The following is a 22691-nucleotide window of genomic DNA, read 5'->3' on the forward strand; positions in this document are numbered from 1 at the left end:
TCATTGGAAAAGATAACTAACTATAAAATTATTTCTTTACAGCAGAAAACCTCATTTAAGTCAATCGAGCAAAACTTTTAATAAAAGAAAACACTGGTTCTTCATTTAATTTGAATATATAAAACAGCCGATGTCAGTTTATTAGAAAAATAAATGCAAAATCAGTTCATTAAGAAGAACAAATAATTGTTTATCATTAAATACTTTATATTTACAAATAATACAGACATAGTAATCTCTATAAATAATATAAAATATCCTTTTGTGTAAAGCAACACAGATCACAATGTGAATAAGAAAATATTTAGTGCTTAAATGTAACAATTTGGGTGGAAAATACTCCTTTTGCAACACCCGTTTCATTTTTCAGAAACAAAAATATACTTTTTGCAACAAAGACTGGAGTGCTGTATTTACTGTATCTGTTACGAATTAAAAGAATCCATGACTTTACATTTAGCATAAAAAAAAACATTCAAGTGTAATTCTGAGATTTGCATGTAAGCACAAGTTTCTGATAGTTACAAATATTTCTCTATTAAATTACTCCAGAAAGTTTAAAATCCAGTAACACACAGTACGATCCTTCAGATAAAAACAAACAGCTTTAAATTTTGAGAATAACACAAAATAAAGTAAGGTTTTTTTTTTAATCAGCATGTATAACACGGACCAAACCTAGATGTTTGTAAAACTTGTGCATGGTTCAGTTTGTGGATCATACTAAACTTTCTGGCAGAGTCTCTGTGTTTTCACCCGACAGCACCTGCCAAACGCACCACTTTTCTCTCTGTCCGTTGGTTTTATCTGAGACGTTTTCCTTTGCAGGCCTCGAGGCATCTGTTGCATCTACAGTCTGGAGGCCAGGGCTCTGCTGGGGCAGTTGTAGAGTGCAGAAATCTGTCTGATGGCTCAAAATGGAGAGCACCGAGTGAGAAAAGGAGCTTTCTCCTAAAGAGCACAGAGGCAGAGATGAACTATGTGTCCTGTCCACAAGTGATGGGCACGGGGGGCATCCCATCCGTTGTGCTAAGGTTCCTGATTGGCTGCCCGGTGACTGGCGTGGCGATGATTCCTGCCGCCTCTCTTCTCTCTGATCAGGACTACAGCTGCTGCGAGTCACCGGGAGGGGTGGCCTGCACTCCCAAACACCCAATGGTGTTTGTGCTGGACTGACGGGTAGCTTGTTGTTGCCATGGTGACCGCTCAGCTTCTCCGACGAGCCGTTCGAGTCATATTCTGATGCGTCTTTGAGCGAGCCTGTGAGAAGCCATTCATTAGCATTTTTACATTTATCTCTTAACCCAAGGCCATCTGGAGCAAACTTATAAAAAGAGGATTCTGTTACCGGTGAAGTGACAACCAATAAAATCCTTCCCAAACAGCTCCTGCCAGGTGTCCCAGAAACAATCCCCCGAGGCTTCTGAGACAAAACAGAAGAATTAAGAGGATTATAGATTCTTTGGTTTAATACATGGTTATATAACTGGAAAAATATGACTGAACTAAAGTCACGACCCCCTTTTTAAGCCAGCTTCTGGTTCTCTTTGACCTTGGCATTGTTCCAAGTCTGCGATAAATTAATATTTTCATTGGACCGGTTGGACTTTTTTGGCCTAAATTGTCAAAAACACAAGACGTACTTCAGCAAAATGGTCATTCTTTTTTCTTCTTGTTGCATTTTTCTGTGTTTTGTCTTAAAATCACTGAAGATTTTAAAAGAAATAAACATTTTAAACTCTTGACTAGAGCTAGCTGAAAACATGAATCAAATCTTTTGCAGAATTAATCAGACAAACAAAACAAAAAATGCTGCCACATCACTTGTCTCGTTTTAAAGCTTGGTGCTTAAATGTTTTGGAAAGAATCACAATTGTGAGATGCTAAGTCTTAATTATAAGACACTTTATGTCTTTACACGATCTGCTATCACATAAATATGCAATGATCACAAATATGAGATGTTAAATTAAAATTCTGAGATAGAAGCTCATAATTATGAAAGTCATAATTGAGATACTTGAAATGTTTTTATAAGGTCATCTCATAATTTTGAGATGGTAAATGGTAAATGGAGCTTACTTCTATAGCGCCTTCCAGCCCCCTATGAGGGGCCCCAAGGCGCTTTACAGTACCAGCCATCCACCCATTCACACGCACATTCATACACCGGTGGCGGTAGGCTGCCATGCAAGGCGCCATCCAGTCCCACCGGGAGCAACTCGGGGTTAAGTGTCTTGCCCAGGGACACAACGGCACATGGTGTGGGAAGTCGGGATTCGAACCTCCAACCTTCCGATCAGAGGTCGGCTGCCACTACCACTGCACCACGGCCGCCCACGAAAGGATAACGAAAAGATAACGAAAGGCATCTTATAATTACAAGCTTTGTCTTATAGTTATAACTTTTTTCACCACCATATGTGCTTCTATAGTTTATAAGACATAGTGTTTAAAATAACTCTCTTCTGCATATGTTTAATTAGTTTAAACATTAAGAAGTTTGTCGTTTGCTTCATTTGTTTTGGTTCACAGCTTTCTGAGCGTTGAGACTCACACAGAACCCCCACATCGCCTCAGATGTGCCGATAGGTTCGTGTGAATGAGTCACACCCCTCCTTTAAATTCTGCTTTGTAATAGTAACAATAATAATTAAAAAAAGTAGTTTACCTTTGTCAGTAGAGAGTGTTGGAGAAGTGCTGCTCACTTCATCTTTTGAATGGCCGCTCAGCTCATCCTGCCTGGAATGTCTGGGAACCCGGCGTGAGATTAGACCGCTGTCCTCTGGGTATTTACAGAGCAGTCGGTCTGAGAGCACCGGGGAGTTATTGTCGTAAGGGGACACCTCTCCGCTGGATGCTTTAAGGGAGTCATTGGACAGCGATTCAGTCAGAGAGAATGAATCCTCAGGTCTAAGAAGGTCTGATTCCCTGCCGAAACAAATAAAACAAGATATGTTTTATTAAAAGCAACCTACTGTCTGAGCACCAGAAACATGGGTCAGTATAATCTGAGAACACAGTCTTCTAAAGACAAAACACAAGGCATGTTTTATTTGATCTTTTGGAGACACGGACAGCGGGCCGGCAGAAAATTCCACACAGAGACAAAAAGCGAGCACTCACTGAGAGTCTCTCCTCCGTAACAAATAATCCACAACATCCGGATCAGTTTCAAGCAAACTCATGAGCACCTCGTTCTGCAGGTCTGCAGGAACCTAAAAAAGGAAAACATCACAGTTCCTTTCACTGTGCATGATCAGAGATCAACACTAACATCAAGTACACATTTATTCACAACAATTGCCGTATTTTTCGGCCTATAAATCACAACTTTGAGCATCATTTCAATACCCTGTAACTTATAGGCCGAAGTGACGTATTTATGGATTTTTTCCATATTTATAAACTAATTTTTGGCTGAAATATGACCGTTTTATTTATTCTGACTGACAATATTGAACACTACCATTTTCAGCCACTAGATGACACTTGAGTAGTGTGGCATGCTGTTATGTCATGTAATAGGTAAAAGTGGCTATTAATGACACAGTCGGCTTGTTAAAGCCTGGCACCTTTGTCCAGCTCCAGGATCAAGCCTGGAACAACCATCAAATCAGCTTCATTTTGCTGCACCGCGCTGCAGCTAATCTGACCATTGAAGTGCATTTATTACGTAAAAGTTTAACTGAGACACCTTTACTATAAAGTCGAGGAAACAAATAATTGTTTTTAGGTGGTTATCTTGTTAAATTTCGAAGAAATGCACAGCGAGTCGTCCCTCTGCACGCTCCTGCTTCCACGAATCAGCTTTTGAAATGCAGCTGATCTGACCATCAAAGTGCATTTATTTAGGAAAATTTCAACTGAGACACACTTTGCCATAATTTCGAGCAAACAAATAATTGTTTTTAAGTGTTAATATTGTTCAGTTCTTGTTCAAGTCCTCCCGTGCACGCTCCCGTTGCCGCCATTTTGCAGCGAATCAATTTTTGGCACACCGGCCCACGTTTCCAGGTGGTCAGCGGTGACGCATAATAGATGCAATTTATAAGGCGAAGCAACGTATTTATGTTTTTTTTCCCCACTTCATTAGACATAGATGGACTGATGCAACTTATACGGCGGTGCGACGTGTGCGACGGAAAATACAGTAGGTAAAAATGCTACAAAGTTTCCAAACAGCAGCTTTCTGACTGATATTAGTTGTTGCATTTAGCGAGTTGCTCTTTTATATGTTTTTGTTTTCATTTGATACAGATCGTCTTTGTTCCATGTGCAGATGTTTATACTGGATAGGAGACTAGCTCTGTAACTTCTTTGCTCAGGAGTAAACCATCTTCTGGCCAAAAGCAAAAAAAAAACATAATAGAGAAGGCGAGTTTAAGAAATTCAACTTTGTGACGCCTTTGTGGAGGTTTCCAAACACAAAGAGTGTTCATGAGATCATAGGTTAAAAAAAAGCTTTTTTGGTCCAACTTTGCTTCATAAGTTTCTATAAATGTTCCAGTGGACTTAATGGTCACATTTCTTTTGGTGCCTTCACCGTGTTAGCTGTAAACACTTTAGCTCTTTTCGTGGATTAACTTTTGCCTTGATCTTTAACTGTTTTAAAGTCTTGTGATTTTTCGTGAAGGCAGCTCACCATAAATAACTCATCAAAGGCATCGATCATCCTTTGGACAACACTGATGATGGCTGAACTTTGTTCTGCACGAGCAAAACTCTGAACCGCAAACTCTTTGTCCAAGTTCTTCTGCTTGTGTAACAGGTTGGGCCCAAAGATGGTGGCCAAGTTGCGAGATGTCATCTTGTTTCCTGAGATCTAAACAACAGCAACAAAATAAATTAATTTAAAGCGTATTGTATTGTTTGCAATTGAAAAAAGTATGATTATAACAGAAAATAAAAGAAGCAGTCCAGTGATGTCCCCTGTCACTGAGGGATTTGAATTATGAATGATTTAAGTTTTCAAGCTGAGCGTGTTACTGGACTGGAATTGAACTGGGAATGCAAATAAACCTTAATGTTTTTATTATAAGATATTGAAACGGGTCGGAGTTACACTGTATAAGAACAGAAGTAGGTTTGTGTCTTGTCAAACAGCGCAGAGTGACGGATCTTGGAGAGTGGAAGGAGCACCACATCCACCACCATGCGCAGTGGTGGAGCCAGGGGGTGGCCAATGGTGGCCTTGATCACTGCTAGGACGGGAGCTGGCTGCAGGTCACCGGACCTGGAAACCCACCTCCAGCCTACGTCGCTCCTCCTGGCTCGAACCTCCCTCAGAAGCAGTAACCCACAATACTAATAAATCAAGGAAACGTCAATTAAGTTTATCAGTTATATTAAATCAAGGCAGGAAAAGGTTACAGTTTACAACGCTGGTCTCTCTGGTTTGTGACGCAAACCCGGAAGAGCCCCGATGTCCCCGTGTCATTACTCATTTATAGGGTCCTAGACTCCTCCTTCGCAGAAGGGGAGCTCAACCTGTCAGTGTATGAGGGGGCGTGACTAAGTGTGATCTCAGTGGATCTTACATGGACTGACGTGCACGGAAATATGAGACGGTGCTTCAAAAAGCCTTTCTGCGTGATGTAGCAAGCAGAAATAAACTCTATTCCTTGATGGACATTGAATCCTAGGGAGACTCTTTTTAGAGTTGCTGGTCCAGCTTAACCGAATTAGAACCGGATCATAATTTCATTATAATCCCGTCTCTGAGCAGATCAAAAACCCCCAGGACTAGTCTAGATAAAAATATCTAACACCACCATAAATTAGTCTTGGTCACCCCATTGGCCACCACAATCGTTTGAAGAAACTATAAAAAATAAAAAGCATAGTTTCCTCAAATGATTAGGGTGGCCAATTCGACTATATGGTGGTGGCCATCTTGGATTTTGATTTATGACCCAGTTTTCAATAGGGAGCTTTCTTGCGCCTCGATGCAGCCACACACCAAAATGGAAGTCGGTACCTCACTTTTTCAAGTTATCCAGCTCACAAGATGGACAAACAGATATGGGTTTTTTCAAATTCCCTTATTCGCACCACAGTGGGGGACAAAAAGGCCTATCAGAGCAGCGAACTCAGTCCAAAACATTTACAAATGGGGCACCTTTTTATTCTCAGTCCAACACTTTCTTCCTCTCAAAGTAAATAATATGTGCTTGGTAAATATAGGTAAGATGCAAATAAGTAGATGCTGAATGTTGGTTTGCCCCTTTCCTCATCGTTCATGTTAACAGTTTTTTTTCTTCTTTACAATAATGTCAAAACAAAATTTAACAAAGCAAAGCGATATTTACAGAAGGTGTGTGTGCATCATGGTGAGGCTGTTCATCAGTTAATGAATGAATGAAGTTAAGCATAATGGATTGGCATGTTTAATGCTGCTGGCACAGCACTTTCTTCAAATTAGAGGCTGCAGATGTAAGACACATCTGTCCTGCTGCCCTCCGAAGGCTTCTGAGACTCATCAAACATAATCAGTATAACAGCGATGGCTCTGGTGGCAGCTCATGCTTTTGTTTCTGCTTCTTCCTGGTTGAAGTTATCAAAATGATAATCCCTATATATGTTTTAATTAATATAAAGAACCAATGAGGATCAAAAGAGTTGCTTAAATGTGTTTTTTCTTTGAAACATTACAAATCTGCAGCTGCTCTGACTCATTTTTACCTGCTGTCCCTCACTGTCCCGGCAGTCCTCCGCCTGTTTGGACACAGTGGACAACAGCGAGAGGAGACTGTGCAGCGTGTCGCTGTTACAGTGAGGAAGCAAAAACACCAGGAGCTGGATGGCACTCTGTTGCTCTAAATAATCCAGAACTGCAGCAACAAAAAACAAGTAAAAAAATAAAAAGAGAGAAAAGCATCAGCTTACATGAGTTAAAAACAACTAAAGGTTACACAAGTACGGGCTGTGTTGCAACACAAGCCAGCTGTTTTGTTCGTTTTGTGCGTCTGTCCTTACGCATTGTGTGGATGAAGGCAGTGTAGAGTTCCCTCGTCAGCAGCGGGTCAGGCAAGTCTCGGAGGAATTTCTTCAACAAAGCAGCTACATCGTGGACACTTTGCTCGTCATAAACATGCACCTCCCAGCCCTGATCGAACCTCTCACGAAGCTGGACGAAACATCGTCACAATCATTGCTGTGCAGTTATTTTATCTATTTACTTGAGGTCGTTCATCAAAGTACAAAGGTTTATTTTTGTATATTTTTTTTAAAGTTTAACAGCCTTACCTGCCGTACTCTTTTCTTGGAACTCCCAATGCGGAAAATTCCAACAGTCTGCAAGCCTGAACACAAACAGTGCATGCTCCAGTTGTGCTGATGTTGCAGCTATTTTCAGTCAATCAAATGAAATGATTGATTCATGAGCCCATGGTCAGGCATGCAGGTGCATATCTACGTAATGTGCTCACAGTTTTTACGTTTTGAACGTCTGTACCGTATTTTTCCAGGTGCTGGCAGCAGAGATCCACTATCCTGGGAACCTGTCTGTAGACCGGGTTGAGGCTGAGCTTCTTGTCACGGGGTTTCTTTCTGTTACCGGCCGCCTCGTCGGGCAGAGACAGCTGAAGGGCCTCCAAGAGCCGGGACTGATTATCATCGAGGTCGGTGATGCAATCCACAGACACCCCGCCCTGTCAATCAAATGGGTGACGGTTACATAAAAGCAGCTCTGTGCTGAATTTATTCAAAGGCTGAATCATTTGCATATGAAACAAAAAGGTCAGAAGTCCACAGCAGTTGTAATCAGACAGAACCCCTGCTGCTCTACACCAGCGAGTCGGGTTTATTGACAGAAACGCTCACCCTCCTCTGCGTCCACGGAGCTGTGTCCGCTGTGCTGGACAGAGGCGACTCATTATGGCTCTCAGAGGTGGAGCTCAGGGACGAGCTGCTGCTGGAGAGCTCCCTGTTGGACTTCTTGAAGCTGAAGGACAGGTGCGTGGATTCTGTGGGGTTACTGTGCTCCTCTCGCAGGTGATCATGCCGCAGCTTGTGCATGCGATCGTTGGCTATGACGTGTGACAGCGGTATGCCGAAAACCTGCGGAGTGGTCTCTGTGTGTGTGGGGAGGTAAAGAGCAAACAAGTTACTTAAAATTAAAAACTGACGTCCACATAAACACACTTTAAACATGTCTTTTGTTGTGTGAACACTTATGAAGCGATCACGTGAACATTGTCATCCTGCAGTTTTCAAGCTATTTCAACAAATCATCAATCAAAACGTTCAGCTCTTTCAGGACAGCCCTGCTGTGACTTTTGGTATTGGTGCAACTTTAGCTTTTTGAAATATTTTGCCTTTTCTGCCATTTTTTTTTTCTCAAAGGAAATGGATTGAGCTCATTTTACATCCTTCAAATCTTTAGATCTGTTTACAACCTTTTCCTGCTCCTTTCACATTTTGTTCTGGTTTAGTTTCCTTGTGAAAATTTAAACTTTTTTCCAGCTATTTTCAGCTAAATTCAGCTGTTTTATGTTCTTTTCGGATCCGTTCTGCTAACTACAAGATTTTTCTGCTTCTTCTAACTTCTTCCTGCTAATTTCAGTTTGTCTTGTTCCTTTTAGCTTATTTTTCATTCAACCTTTATTTAGACAGGTAATCCCATTGAGCCTCGAGGACTCATTTACAAGAGAGACCTGATTTCATCAAAGAAAGATGACAACAATGGAAAACAGCAACATCCATCCATCCATTATCTTTACCCGCTTATTAAATTTTTGGGTCACGAGGGTCGCTGGTGCCCATGTCCAACAATCACTGTGCGAGGGGCGGGGTACACCCTGGAAGGGTCGCAAGTCCATCACAGGGACACATAGAGACAAACGAGACAAACAACCATTCACTCTCTCACTCACACCTAGGGACAATTTAGAGTTACCAATCAGCCTAACATGCATGTTTTTGGTCTGTGGGAGGAAACCGGAGCACCCGGAGAAAACCCACGCATGCACGGAGAGAACATGCAAACTCCACCCAGAAAGGCCCCTGGACCGGGGTTTGAACCAAGGACCTGCTCGCTGAGAGGCAGCAGCTCTACCAGTTGTGCCACCGTGCTGCACAACAGCAACAACAATAAACATTTATAAAAAGTCATACTGCAGTTTTTTGTTTGTTTGTTTGTATTTTTGGCAAGTTTCATTTCTGCAAGTTTCAGCTTTTTCTGCTATTTCAACTAATATCTGGCTGTTTTATGCTAATGTGAGCTTTTTTGGATAATTCCAGGCAGCACGGTGGCGCAACTGGTAGAGCTGCTGCCTCTCAGCGAGCAGGTCCTTGGTTCAAACCCCGGTCCAGGGGCCTTCTGGGTGGAGTTTGTATGTTCTCTCCGTGCATGCGTGGGTTTTCTCCGGGTACTCCGGTTTCCTCCCACAGACCAAAAACATGCAAGTTAGGCTGATTGGTAACTCTAAATTGTCCCTAGGTGTGAGTGAGAGAGTGAATGGTTGTTTGTCTCATTTGTCTCCATGTGTCCCTGTGATGGACTTGCGACCTGTCCAGGGTGTACCCCGCCCCTCACACAGTGATTGCTGGACATGGGCACCAGCGACCCCCGTGACCCAAAATGGAATAAGCGGGTAAAGATAATGGATGGATGGATGGATGGATGGATGGATGGATGGATGGATGGATGGATGGATGGATAATTCCACATTTTTTTCACTCATTTAAACTCAGCAAAAATGTGCTCTCTCCAATTCCTTCTGGTAATTCAAGATTCTTTTTTGCCTTTTTAGCTTTTTTTTTTTGTTGTTGTTAATTTCAGCTTTTTTTGTTGTTGTTGCTAATGTCTTAATTTTGTAGTCATTTCTGTTTATTTAAACCTAATTTCAGCAAATATGTTCTTTCTGCTTTCTTCTGCTAAAGTAGTCAGTTTTACATTTTAGCTACATTTCAACATTTTTTTTTAGCTAATTTCAGCTGTTTTTCAGCACGTTCTTCTGCATTAAGCGTTCACACTGCATTTTCACAATTATAGTTACATCTAGTTTCCATCTTTTGGATAATTTAAATCTAGGTGGTATTTTTTAAAAATAATTCCCACTAAAGGTTTGATCAGGAGAACAGCATTCAGCAGCAAGGACATCGTACTCAGGGTGCACATAGTTTCTCAAGTGCCTTTATAAACAAGAAGGGAGAAAAGAGGGAAAGAGTGGGCTGGGAAAGCCAGAGGATAGGCTGCAACGAATGAACCGCCACTTAAGATTGTTTTAGTTATTTCCCTCGGCTGCCTCTTTCTGACTGAGAACATCACTTTCCTGTGACATTGTTGCAGCGGGCGGGGCAGAATGGTGGCTAAAGATTACAGCTTCCTCTGTTACTGCAAGATTCTGATCAGTCAGAGAGCTGGGCAGATATAAACTGCTTCACTGAGAGTAAGCAGCTTCAGCCAGAATACTACGAGTGGTTGTTAAAGAGACAGAACGAGCAAGACTAAATATCTACAATTCTAAAATCTTAAAAAATAATCAGTTATAACCTTGCAATCTTGATAAATCAGGAGTCAGTACCTTTATCTTTACTCTTCTCTTTAGATAATGAATCCAGTTTCTTCATAAGAAAGGTCTTGTGCTTGTGGCCATCTGAAAAGATAAAGATAAATCTAGTTCAGCTTCTGTTCAGGCTTGTTCCACCATTTAAACCAATTGTTAGCATTATTACACAACTAAAGGCTTTACAAAGACAAATATTGCCAAAAAGTGTCTAGACGCAAATGAGGAATTAGATAAATATATGTGGAATTAGTGCAGGATTGTCTCTAGATCTTCTTTTTGAAAAGTCTAATTATGATCACAGATGTCTTTTGTAGGTTTGGCCCGGCTGAGGCAGAAAAACACACACACACGGCTGACTAATACACAGGGATTTAGACACAAATTAAATGTGAAACACAAATGCACTAAGAGAAAATCAAAGACTTAAAGATAATTATCATAAGCTGTTACAAGTTTTCACAAAACACCAAAATAAAAGACTGTATTGTCTGTATTTTGACAAGGCTGAGCATACGCAATCCAAAGACTATTTTCTCCATTTAAAACGAAAGCTGCGTGTGCAATTTGTTTCACAAGAAGGTATGTAAATATTAGTGCGTGTCAGGAGGACTCGTACCTTTAGGGATGGTGATGTGGCAGCCCAAGTCATGACACCGAACCAATCGCCTGAAGGCAACTTCCTGAAGACGAACCCGCTCCAGTTCTGAGAGGCTTTGCAGGGGGACCGGCTTCAGGCAGACACTGTGTCCCAATGTGCTGTTCCAGGTGAAGTCACCCTGAGGACACAAACACACACAGATATTCATGCAGCACATCCGATACATACATAACTGGTGTCAAGTTATGTTCGTGTCACTTTCCCTAAGGCCTCAGGCGTGCTCAAACTGCCTCACTCACTCGTTGAAAGTGAAAACTGAAAGTGGTAAAAACAATAGCAGCTGTTGTCTTACAACTGTATCTGTGCAGAACATTTTACATCCAAAATGTGCAATATAAATTGGACCAAGTATCCTGCCGCAAATGATGACTAAGAAAACTGATTGTGGAAATTAACCTGAGTATTCTGATAATAAAGAATTTTTTACATTTTCTGCATCATTGTATGGTAATTTAGTCCACACCGAAAACAATTCTTTAGTTATCTTTGATGAAAATACATCTTTAAGTATTTTACAGCCATTTGAAAGATTCAGTATTGCATTAATAGCAAAGCATATAATCAGATTTTACATTTTCAACCTTTGAGTATCTCCATGCTGGAGATTACGACGCTTTGACCCGGTACTATTGAGCCAATCATATGAGCCATGTTCCAAAGAGGCTTATAAACTCATTATTCAGGATAAGGCTTCCATTAAAGTGGCTCACTTCCATTAAATGGGAATTAGGAGTGAGCTACATTAACAGATATGATTTACTCACACATACAGGGTGACAAGTGAACTAAAAACACTGATGAACAGTCAGGGATGCAGCAGTCTGGTTTTAAATTTGTTCGACTTCATCACAACAACCACAAACAGTTTAAAAGATTTTAAAACATTTAATGGTGAGAACAAGATGTCCGGAACGAGCCACACAGAGTGTTGATCTTGTGATCATCATTTCAGTTTGAGGACTCAATGGAAAGACATAAAGAACTAAAACTGGTAAAAAAAATACATGTTGTGTACAAGGAGAACCCATGTTCATGCTCAATAATCCAGGTAAAAATCCAACAATGTTCAGTCAGGTCATCTGGACTTTTTTTTTTTTTTGCTGTGACGTTTTGTCCTTCATCCAAAGAACTTCTTCAATCTGAGTAGTCACCAAACAAACCGAGTTCCACAAATAGCATACTCCAGTGGGGGAAAAAAAAGTTTGCTGGTGATAAGATGGCCTGCCCTCCCCCCTGGGTGTGTGCTGTTTTGTGGGACTCAGTTTGTTAGTTGGTTCATCAAATTGAAGAAGTCCTTTGGATGAAGGACGAAATGTCTCAGAAAAAAAAATTCAGATAACCTGACTGAACATTGTTGGATTTGTGCCTGGATTATTGAGCATGAACTTTGGTGTTTTGAACCACTTTGGCATGCCTGCCTTAGAGGAGTGGACGGGGTAGAGGGCGGGCCCCGGAGGCTATCTTAGCACCATCAATCTGTTTGTTTTTCCCACTATGGAAGTGTGCTGTTTGTGGGACTCTTTGTTTGGTGGCTCCTCAGATTGAAGAAGTCCTTTGGATGAAGTATGAAACGTCTCAGCAAAAAAAATAAAAAATAAATAAACCATCCAGATGACCTGACTGAACATTGAAGAAGAACCAATGTTTCAAAGTGCTTGTTAAGGAATTGTGTTGCATTTAGGTGTTTTCTAGAAGAAAAATGAATTAGCTGCCAGCTAAAATATGCGAAAAATAAAAGTAATATTCAGAAACAGAAGAAACAAAATGTAGCATCAGCAGGAGATCCCTCCAAGATAAAACAGCAGCAGAATTAGAATGACAGCAGAAGAATAATCCTTGAACAGCTACCGGCAGAGTTGAAACGTTAGACATACGTTTTATAAGGCTTTTTCTCCGAGCCAGGATTTTGTGCTTTTAGGAAAAAGTGACAAAAACTACCATGATTCTGACAGATGGGGCACAAGTTGTATTAAACAAGTAACCATTTGTCGGGTTTTACACATGACTCTTTCTTTGAGTTTATAAAAAATGCAATGAAGTGAGTCACAGTGGGTTTTATTTGCTCATTTTCATTAAACATTCCTCTTGTGTGACTGGATGAAAACACTGTCAATGTCTAATGAGGACAAGCATTTTCTCTTTGCCAGTAAAAAAGTGTCATTAAACAAAAACCCTACGACTTTCTGCGTTAAATTCCAAGAAATGTGCTCAACAATTTGATGCAATCCCCCTTTGGCTGTTACGTAATAACAGGTTTTAGTGGGTCGTGCCTAAACATGCTGTTAGGGTGCAGTTTTTATTCAATATCTCTCCAAATACAACTTCCTGTTTCTGACATGCAATAGGCTTTTGCTAATAATCTTTTAAATGTGTCACAGTGGAAGGAATCCAGATCCAAAAAAACATTCCCAGTTGTTGCAGAGCAGTCAAGCAAATAGTTGTGGCTGTCACTCATCAAGTAGTACTGTTCAGTTTGTATTTCTCTTTTAAAAAAAGGGCAGCTGATCAAGTAACTGTTTAATGCTTTCTCTGAAAGAAAAAGTCAAAACTGTGTACATGGCTTGGATGAAAAAGCCGGATCAAATACAGGTGTATAAGGCTGTGCTCTAATTTTAATTCAAAGCCTTTCCAGCACTTCCTAGAAAACAATGAGAGGAAATGTGCAAATTTTTTTATAATATACCGTCGACTGAAAGCTCTGATTACTCTGTGATCAAGTACACGCGAGCAAGATCCACCGAGGTGATGAAAATTCCCAGAGCATTCAGGAAACCTTTGGGGCATTTAAAGAAAGAGTCAGTTTTGTTCACATGATTTGCTTCAGATTTCATCTAAGTCTGCTTTAAATTTAAAAAAAGGTTGCTCATCTACATACAGATCACCATTTATATATATATATATATATATATATATATATATATATATATATATATATACTGTTTATCTTTTAAAACATCCTATTCATTTTAAAATGTGTTTTAGAAGCCCTAAGTAAATAAAAAATGCAACCATGATCAGCAGAAAATAGAAATACTAGCAGTTGTAAGAATTCCCCAATCAATAAAAAGTTAAAATGTCCAAATTGAAAGATGGATATTATTTCCCAACAATATTTTGGACACTTGAACGCATCTCAACATCTGTCTTTTTATGTTGGATTTCATACGTTCTTTTAAAAAAAAAAAAAAAACAACTAAATCTTAAACCTCGACGTTACAGAAGTTGTTTTACTCACAAGATAAGTGACTCTTCTTTGCTCGGGAAGGGGCTCCCCCATCACAGAAACTCGTCAGGTGAGAAATAAACACTTTCCACGGGATTTAATAAATTAATCGACCGTCTCAAGTCGCCTTGAACTACATTTTAACTGTGAAGGCTGGCCGTTAGAGGTCGCTGTATACACGGAGAAAAAGAAAGTTCAGGGGGGCGCACACGCACACAATGCGTTGAGCTGCGCGTGACGCTCACAGGGTGGGGTTTACTGGACTGCAGGAAGAACTAAACGCAGTAAGTTAATTAATGTGAAGTCAGAGTGTTTACTAACACACTGGGGTTCACGGAAAGGCTCACAAGCTGCCCAGTGGGAAGTTTTTCCACTTTGAGGGGACTTTTGTGTCAGATGAGTAAATTGTAACAGAAAACAAAAAGTATGGTGGAGCATCCATTCATGTGCCTTTATAGAATGTGTTAAAGAATGAGCTAATAAACTAGATCAAAAGAGCCATTTCTGCCCCTTCACTCACTAAATAAAAGCCACAAACCCACTACAGATGTGATTATCAACTGATGGCCCATGGGCCACTGCTTGTTGGAGGCGGGGCTTTTCTGGCTATTTGGGGGTGACATTATAAAACTAAAATTCCATCATGAATTTTAACATTTATTGATATTTTTACATTTTAAGACATTTAAAAAAATGACCAAATCATTTAAAGAAGGAAAAGAGTTATAGTTTATAATGATTTTGATAAAAACGGAAACACTGAACTCTGCAGACCTGAGGAATAATAAATATCAGGCGAGGCTGTGGTAGCTTGGTGGCCATGTGCCACAGTCTTGCAATCCTGTGGTTGCAGGTTCAAGCCCAGGCTGCATCAGGAAGGGCATCTGGCATAAAACAAATTGCCAAATCTTTCTTGCGAGTGGTGACCCCTGAAGAAGGGAGCAGCTGAAAGAAACTCACTTACTACTTCAACAACTGCCTGTGGGATCAATAAAGTTCTTATATTATCTTAGTAGGTAAATATTTACAAAAATTTGACAATAAAACTGCCAAAACTATCCTTTTCTGCTGTGGGTATGCTCGATATAATCGGCATGGTATTGTCAGATATTAGCGATAAAGTTAAATATCGGATATTGGCCATTCCATCAAAATAACGCACCAAAAGGCGCTGTTTATTATATATATATATATATAGTGTTGCATCATTTTCAGCCCCTTTTTGGCATCTGCATTTGGCAGCAGGCCAAACTGACAAAGACCATGCAGAATAATGTAGTATTTTAATTCTACAGCAGAGAAAGCTATGTATTCCCTGTAAGTAGGTCTAGGGAAAAAATATCGGTATTGGTATCAGTTATTGGCCAAAAAGTTTTGTCATATCGGCAAATCGGATATTGGCCAAAAATCCAATATCATGCATCCCTAGTTGTGGGTATAAAAAATCAATACAATTAAATGTCATTGTTTTGGTCAAAGCTTCAAAGAGCTGCCAATGAGGGACTAAAGAGCCACATGTGGCCCCAGAGCCACAGGTTGCAGACCCCCGAGCTACACAATAAAATAAAGAAGTATATTTTTATTTTGGTACAATTATTTTTGCTTTTATTGCCAATACTACTATTTTTTCTAATGGATGAAATGTCACTTTTTCAGTCTATTTAATAAAACAGTTTTCCAGTACCAACTATGCCAAACTTGAATAATCTTCATATGGGACTGATACAAAATTGACACTACTATTATAATTATAATACCATTTTTTTGGCCTATAAGTCACAGTTTTTTGCATAATTTGCATGCCTTGCGACTTATACGGTGAAGTGACTTTTTTATGAATTTTTCCCATATATATAAACCAATTTTTTGGCTGAGATACGACCGTTTTCATTCATTCTGACTGAAAATATTGAACAATACCATTTTCAGCCACTAGATGGCACGCGATGGCACCAGATGGCATGCCGTTGTGTCATGTAATAGGTAAAAGTGGCTTTTAATGACACAATCAGCCTGCCACAGTCTGCCACCTTCATCCAGCTCACCTGGAGCAACTGTTAAATCAGTTTCATTTCACTGTGCCGTCATGGCGAAATGCAGCTAATTTAACCATTGGACTGCATTTATTAAGTAAAAGTTCAACTGAGACACACCTTTACTATAGTGTCGAGCAAACAAATAATTGTTTATAGTTGGTTATCTTGTTAAATTTTGAAGAAATGCACAGCAAGTCCTCCCATGCATGCTCCTACTTCCGTGTATCGGCTTTTGAAATGCTGTCAAAGTGCATTTACTAACAGCGGAAAATACAGTAATGAAGATTCATTTAGCTTAAATCATACGACTTAAGAGAAATATGTGGCAGTAATACATTTAAGATGTAAATTTACAATGAAGTTGGTGCAGGTTCTGATTTATATTAGGTTTCTAGAACAGATTGTCCTGCAGGCGAACTGAACTAAATTTAAATCCTGTTTTTTACTTTTTAATGCTATAGGGTGAGGATCCTTCTTACTGCTTCATAAAACTAGCAGAAGTTCAATGTGTCCACTTTGGGAAAATGTATAGTTACTACATGCAGGATTTCTTCAGCTACTGATAAATCTTTACAACATTTTCAGTTTAAATTGACTGGGATTTAAATTCCATTGTGCCATTAAAAGCAAAATGCTTCTTACTGTAGGTTTTGGTTTTCTGCCTGCTAATGAGGTCCCAGTGAGTAGTTTTCAGTTGCAAGAGAGCTCTTTCTGCGTCAGGCCATTTCTCCTCATGGTGCTCAGAGGAATGCAGATGACACCATGTCTAAACCCTCCAGGCACACAGCGCTTTCAGTTTTCTTCCTCTGCTTCTCATTATTCAAATAGCGGAGGACACTGTGACATCCAGCTGTTTTAGGCACATCATGACTCCCATTTTTGTTATTTACCATCTCCAACACTTCCCTCATGCGTTTTAGCTTTGTAGCTGCCTTATAATACATGCATACACACACATATATATATATATATATATATATATATATATATATATATGCAGAGATATAGGGAGACTAAAACAACAATCACTCCTTAAATCCAGCTTTTCTGATTAACATTGAAATTACTTTTGAAACATGACCCATTGATCGTCCTCAACTTGACCCACTGAGTTATTTTATACGATATCTGCCACACCTTTATACACAATCCCCTATTCACCCTGATCTTTGTAATAATGGCTTTTGTCCTCTTTTTGTTACATTACAATGAATAAAATGAAGGATGAATAGCTCCACCTACAGGTCATATGAGTTTATGTAAACCCTTTGAAAGCTTCCTGTGAGAAATTGAATGAAAATGTGTTTTGTAGCAGCATATCTAATCAGACTGTTTAAGGGATTATTTAAAAATGTTTCCTTAATGCATTTATAATGGCAATCTTATTCAATGGTTTAAAAGGACAAAGGAAAACATGTCACATAGCAGTTAATATACTTTTTTCATCAAAAAGTCAGCCCTAAGGTGTGTTATTAGTTCTTAACTACAGGCAAGTTCAGCCAAAGAACAAATGCAAAAGTATAGTGTAGTTGTATCAACAAAAATGTATTAGTGTCACAATAAACAGCAGCAGACTGGAAGCAGAACTGTCACAGTTGTGATATTAATAAAAAAGCATGCAAAACACCTGAAGGTCAGTGCTGCTGTGCAACGTGCTACACGAGGAGATCAGTGTTGCAGTATTTTCTGTGGTAAAATGCTTAAAGTGTTAATGCTACTTTAAAAGCTGCTCTGTGATAAACTTGCTGTGACACCACACAAAATGATGCCAGCTAGATAAAAAGTAAAATAATAATTTATTAGACTCATTTACAACAAACCTGCAGTGTTGTTTTTATCCCTCAGCGTATCAACTAAATACTCGATACTTTATGCTGCAGTTGTAAAAGCCTGCAAGTTTAGCCCCATGCCATGCAAACGCACTGTCTCTAGTGGGAAGAAAAATGTGCCTGAGGGACTGTAGCCAAGGATCAGGTCATGCTGCTGCGAGAAGTAAGAGCCGAAGCTTTCTTCATGTAAACCAGATGTCTCTGTTTTCTATCTCAGCTCGAGCTGCAGTGACTCAGAGCTACACAATCATATGCAGCCAGTGGAATATAAAAGGAATTTAACAGCATGGAGACAGAATACCTGTTGACCACATGTTCCTAAACAAGCCAATCTTTCGATTACATATTTGAATTAAGGCACACTAACTATTTCCATATGTGACTTATATATTATATAGATTTAGCATTAAAGTAGCACTATCACATTGACTGTACGGCTTACTAAGTCTCAGTTTGGAGAAACAGACAGGTACTCTTTGCAAAGTATGAAAAATGTGATCCTGAACTATATTAAATGAGGCAGTTTTAGTTTTCCAAATATATTGATGTGCAATTCTAAAATGCAGGTACGCACTCAGCGTAAACAAGGCATTTTGCAGAATCCATTGAAAACCATGTGGAAAATTGAGTCATGTATTCTGAGTAGATATCAGTATGGTAGAAGTGGACAAGTGTCGAGTCAAGACGAATATATTTAGGCTGAGATAAAAGAGTGAATCTGCTGCTAAATGCAAAAGGAAAGAGAAAGATCGGGATCAAGCAGGGAGGTGGAACCAAGGCTCTTCGTTTAAAAACAAGTGGCTTTTGCAAAACTTTTGCTAGATGGGTAAGTTTACTGTACCACTGTTTCTTTTAAACTCAGTCATAAATGACAAAAATGGTTAAATCATGTCATCTGGACCAGTTTCTTTAAGTGAGAAACGTTTTGTCCCCCATCCAGAGGACTTTGTCAGTCTGAGGCCTGCCAACCTGATCTGTCCATAGTTCACTGCTGTGTTTCAAGCCAACCTCCTGATGGAATTTCAGAAGTAGATTTTTAACACTTGCAGAACACACCCATCCAAAACAATCAATAATCAAATGCTTTAAGCCAGATGACCAACTTGCTACTCACAGAAACAGCCTTAGCACAAACAAGGACAAAGTGGTTCAGAAAAAAAGGGTTGTAAGCTCAATCATCCAGGTAGATAACAACAAAAATAGTTAAATCGTGTCATCTGGACCAGTTTCTTTAAGTGAGAAATGTTTTGTCTTCCATCCACTTTGGCCTTGGTTGTCCTCAGGCTGTTTCTGTGAGTAGCAAGTTGGCCACCTGGCCTAGGACATTTGATTACTGAACATGATGACTGATTGTTTTGAATGGGTGTGTTGTGCAAGTGTTAAAAATCTACTTTTGAGATTCATCAAACACAGCAGTGAAGGCTACTACATATGGGACAGATCTGGTTGGCAGGCAGCAGACTGATGAAGTCCTCTGGATGGGGGACGAAACGTTTCTCACTTAAAGAAACTGGTCCAGATGACACGATTTAATCTTTTTTCTTGTTATCTACCTGGATTATTGAGCTTACAAACCTTTTTCAGTCATAAATAATAGGCGTCTTCATTGTTGAACTATTTTTGAACCGTTTCCAGAAGGAAACAATGGTTGACACCTGATGGTTGACACCTGATGGTTGACAGCTGTTCACAAATTGTGCAAATTGTACGTTTTAATTTAAGGACAAATTAACCATCAGTATATGTAAGAAAAATGGTGATTTTTTTTTTTAAACAAATTTTCTTTTGACTCGTCTTTATGAGCATCTTGAATTCTACAATGTCCAGCAGGCAAGAAACGAATCGTTCATAATCTTTTCACAAATTCAAAAGCTCCAAGCTAGTTATTTAATATTAAAGAAATACACAACAAATCACCCTCCAAATTAAAATAAAACATGTGTGTACATATGTGAGTATTGTGGAGTTTTCAGTACAAAAATACATGAGAAATCTGATGAAATTGAAGCGTTTGGGTTATTAATGGACGAAGGTGTGGCGGTGTTGCATAAAAAAATACAGCATCTGTGTTTCACTGCTGTTGTTTTATGGTCTCTTGGATACTGTTATCCCTCAGTGACTGAGTGCACACCCAAAAAAATGTGACTTTGATTATGGACTTGGAGTAAGGTTTGCATACAAAGGCTCTTACTTGCTAAGACTGTAAGCTGACAGCATGGTCATGTGAGAGAGTTCAGCTCAAGTAGCAGCTTTCCGATTGGAGCTGCACGACGCTCTGCAGCTGCACCATCTACAGGCATCCCAACGTGTTTTAAAAGGTGAATGATTTATAACATTTAAGACAAGGTCATTTCTCTTCTAGCTTTGCAGTTCAAGACAAGAAACAGGCTGGTGGTGATCCACGCACACCCTTCTAAAAGTCATAAATCACAATCAATATCTGCTTTAGCTCTCTGGAAAATCTAGTTTCATTCAGGTTTTAGAAAAAAACTTCAAGCTTTGGCTGTTGGCTCAAAGTTATTCGTGAATGAGTGCAGAGAATAGAGTTACCTGGCATTCATTACAAGTTGAATCCAGTGACAGGTCTGTCTCCAGTATAATAAACAAACAATGTTACCATGTGGCACAGATTGATTTAGTCAGTAAAATAACTTCCTGTATATTTTCTGCACACAATATTGTAATTCTGCTTTTCTGCACTTGAGTTCAGGGTGTCTCTGTTTGGTTGGATCTATGCAACAAGTCCTGGAGGGACCGACAGCAACCAGCAGCTTCAACATGCCAAAATCCAAAAACAGGACTTTCAAATATTTGCTATACTTTTGCTCAATAATCCAGTGCATGTCCTAAAATTAACACCTGTCAGGGCTTCATGCATTCCCTTCTCCCCGACTGAAATTCAGCTTTGAAATGCTCAACTTTTCTGGTACAGACTTGTCAAATCAATGTCATCATTTAGCATCCCTGCCAAATAAAATGACTTCATCAAACAGACTGGGCTGAATCACACGTTGTGACAAAAAAGAGCTACAAAACAGGCACAACCACACAAATCAGTCCGGTTGGTCACAAACTTTGGGATGTTGCAATAGCAGGGCAGCATGACTGGTTAGTGGGAGGATTTTTGTTTTTTGTTTCCCCTTTTCTGGTATTGTGTAACTATTTGCAATGCAATGCTTACAGCATGTATGAATTCATGCATGTCAACTTAATTTAAAATAGAAGTCTATACTGACAGTCCTGAAGGCTTCATGAATACCTGCAAAAAAACATTATCACTATATGTGATGTATATGTGATCTAACCTAATCCGGTTGACTAAAAATGACCAGTGTGAACAAATGGCTCACAAACCTTACACGGAGTCTCCTCAGCCTCGGTGCCATAGTGCCGCATCAGCGTCGTCTCCAAGCTCCTGGTCTGCCTCAGCTTCCTCTTGGAAAGACTTCTGGGGCTCAGTGAGCAGGAGAAAACGCTGCTCAGCAGTCCCTGAGCGGACATAATCTCTGGTTTTTAGCTGGTCACGTATGGGACAGAGGAAAACAAGCTCATGTCCCTGCAGTCAGCAGATCTAACCGGTGACTGAGAGGGTCCACCATCCAGCGCGCAGAGGCGCAGCCAGTATTATGAAATGCGCGCGGGTTACCTCCTCCAGCTCGCAGCACTGTGACTCAATGCTTCCTGCTTCTACAACTATGCTCATTTCCCCCAAACACCCTGATAAACATAAACATTATCCTGGGTGTGTGTGTTAAGCGCAGGTCTTTGTATGTAATGTATGTTGGCTGTGAGTGACTCAGCTAAAAAGTTTAAAACTAAAAAGACTGGTAAACAACTGGGGTTTTTTTTCTCCTAAAACACAATTTATAAACAAAAATGTTGGGAAAAATATACTCATCAAATAAGATCACAGTTAAAGTAATCGTTTTTGGAAGTGGGGTTCTGCTGAGAGGTTATGAACAGTAAATATCTAACCTGTTGTAGATAGCTCTTTGAACGATTTCAGTTTGATGAAATAAAGCTTATTTCTAACTGTATGAGCTGACAGCTGGTCTGAGCATGGCTGAGCCTTAAGTGGGATTCCTGCCATCTTCAAATAAGTCCAATTTCAGCAATTTAGTACAAGTTTATGCAAAGCTCGGTGATTAGCGCCGTGGTCTTGCATTCATGAGGTTGGGAGTTCGACCCCATCAGAAAGAGCATCTGGTGTAAAATAATTGCCAAATCGTTCATGCAAGTTTTACTAACCCCTGCAGAAGCGAGCAGTCGAAAGAAACTTACTTTTTACTTATAGACGTATACATGCCAAAATTTTGCATTACATCATTATTTACCTAGAATCTTTTAAAGACACAAGTAGTGGCAGCAGCAACTAGCTGTAGCACTTCCAGTGCAACCTGGTGCACTTACAGCAGGACAATTAAGATATTT

The 22691-nt window shown here is 39.7% G+C and overlaps 1 protein-coding gene across 1 annotated transcript; it reads right to left on the reverse strand.

Moving 5' to 3' along the window:
- Positions 1–718: 718 nt before the first annotated feature.
- Positions 719–21761, reverse strand: LOC119419645 (rho GTPase-activating protein 6-like). The gene is made up of 13 exons (XM_037687001.1): positions 21615–21761; positions 11131–11290; positions 10530–10601; positions 7825–8075; positions 7457–7652; positions 7249–7304; positions 6979–7129; positions 6685–6833; positions 4646–4825; positions 3125–3218; positions 2672–2935; positions 1349–1423; positions 719–1260 (listed from the first exon to the last, which is right to left on the reverse strand). The coding sequence occupies exons 1-13, from the start codon at positions 21759–21761 to the stop codon at positions 719–721; spliced, it is 2337 nt and encodes a 778-aa protein (XP_037542929.1).
- Between the last annotated feature and the right edge of the window lie 930 nt (positions 21762–22691).

This window comes from Nematolebias whitei, chromosome 13, assembly GCF_014905685.2.
Source record: "Nematolebias whitei isolate Nwh7 chromosome 13, NemWhi1, whole genome shotgun sequence".
NCBI classification, from domain to species: domain Eukaryota; kingdom Metazoa; phylum Chordata; class Actinopteri; order Cyprinodontiformes; family Rivulidae; genus Nematolebias; species Nematolebias whitei.

What these genes read in the sequence shown, in the direction of transcription:
- LOC119419645 (XM_037687001.1), bottom strand. Translation starts at nt 21,761, where the DNA reads ATGTCCGCTCAGGGACTGCTGAGCAGCGTTTTCTCCTGCTCACTGAGC. An exon ending in CTCCGTGGACGCAGAGGAGG is followed by an intron (nt 7,653 to 7,824) that starts GTGAGCGTTTCT and finishes TTTGATTGACAG; the next exon opens with GGCGGGGTGTCTGTGGATTG. An exon ending in TATTGGTTGTCACTTCACCG is followed by an intron (nt 1,261 to 1,348) that starts GTAACAGAATCC and finishes GGCTTCTCACAG; the next exon opens with GCTCGCTCAAAGACGCATCA.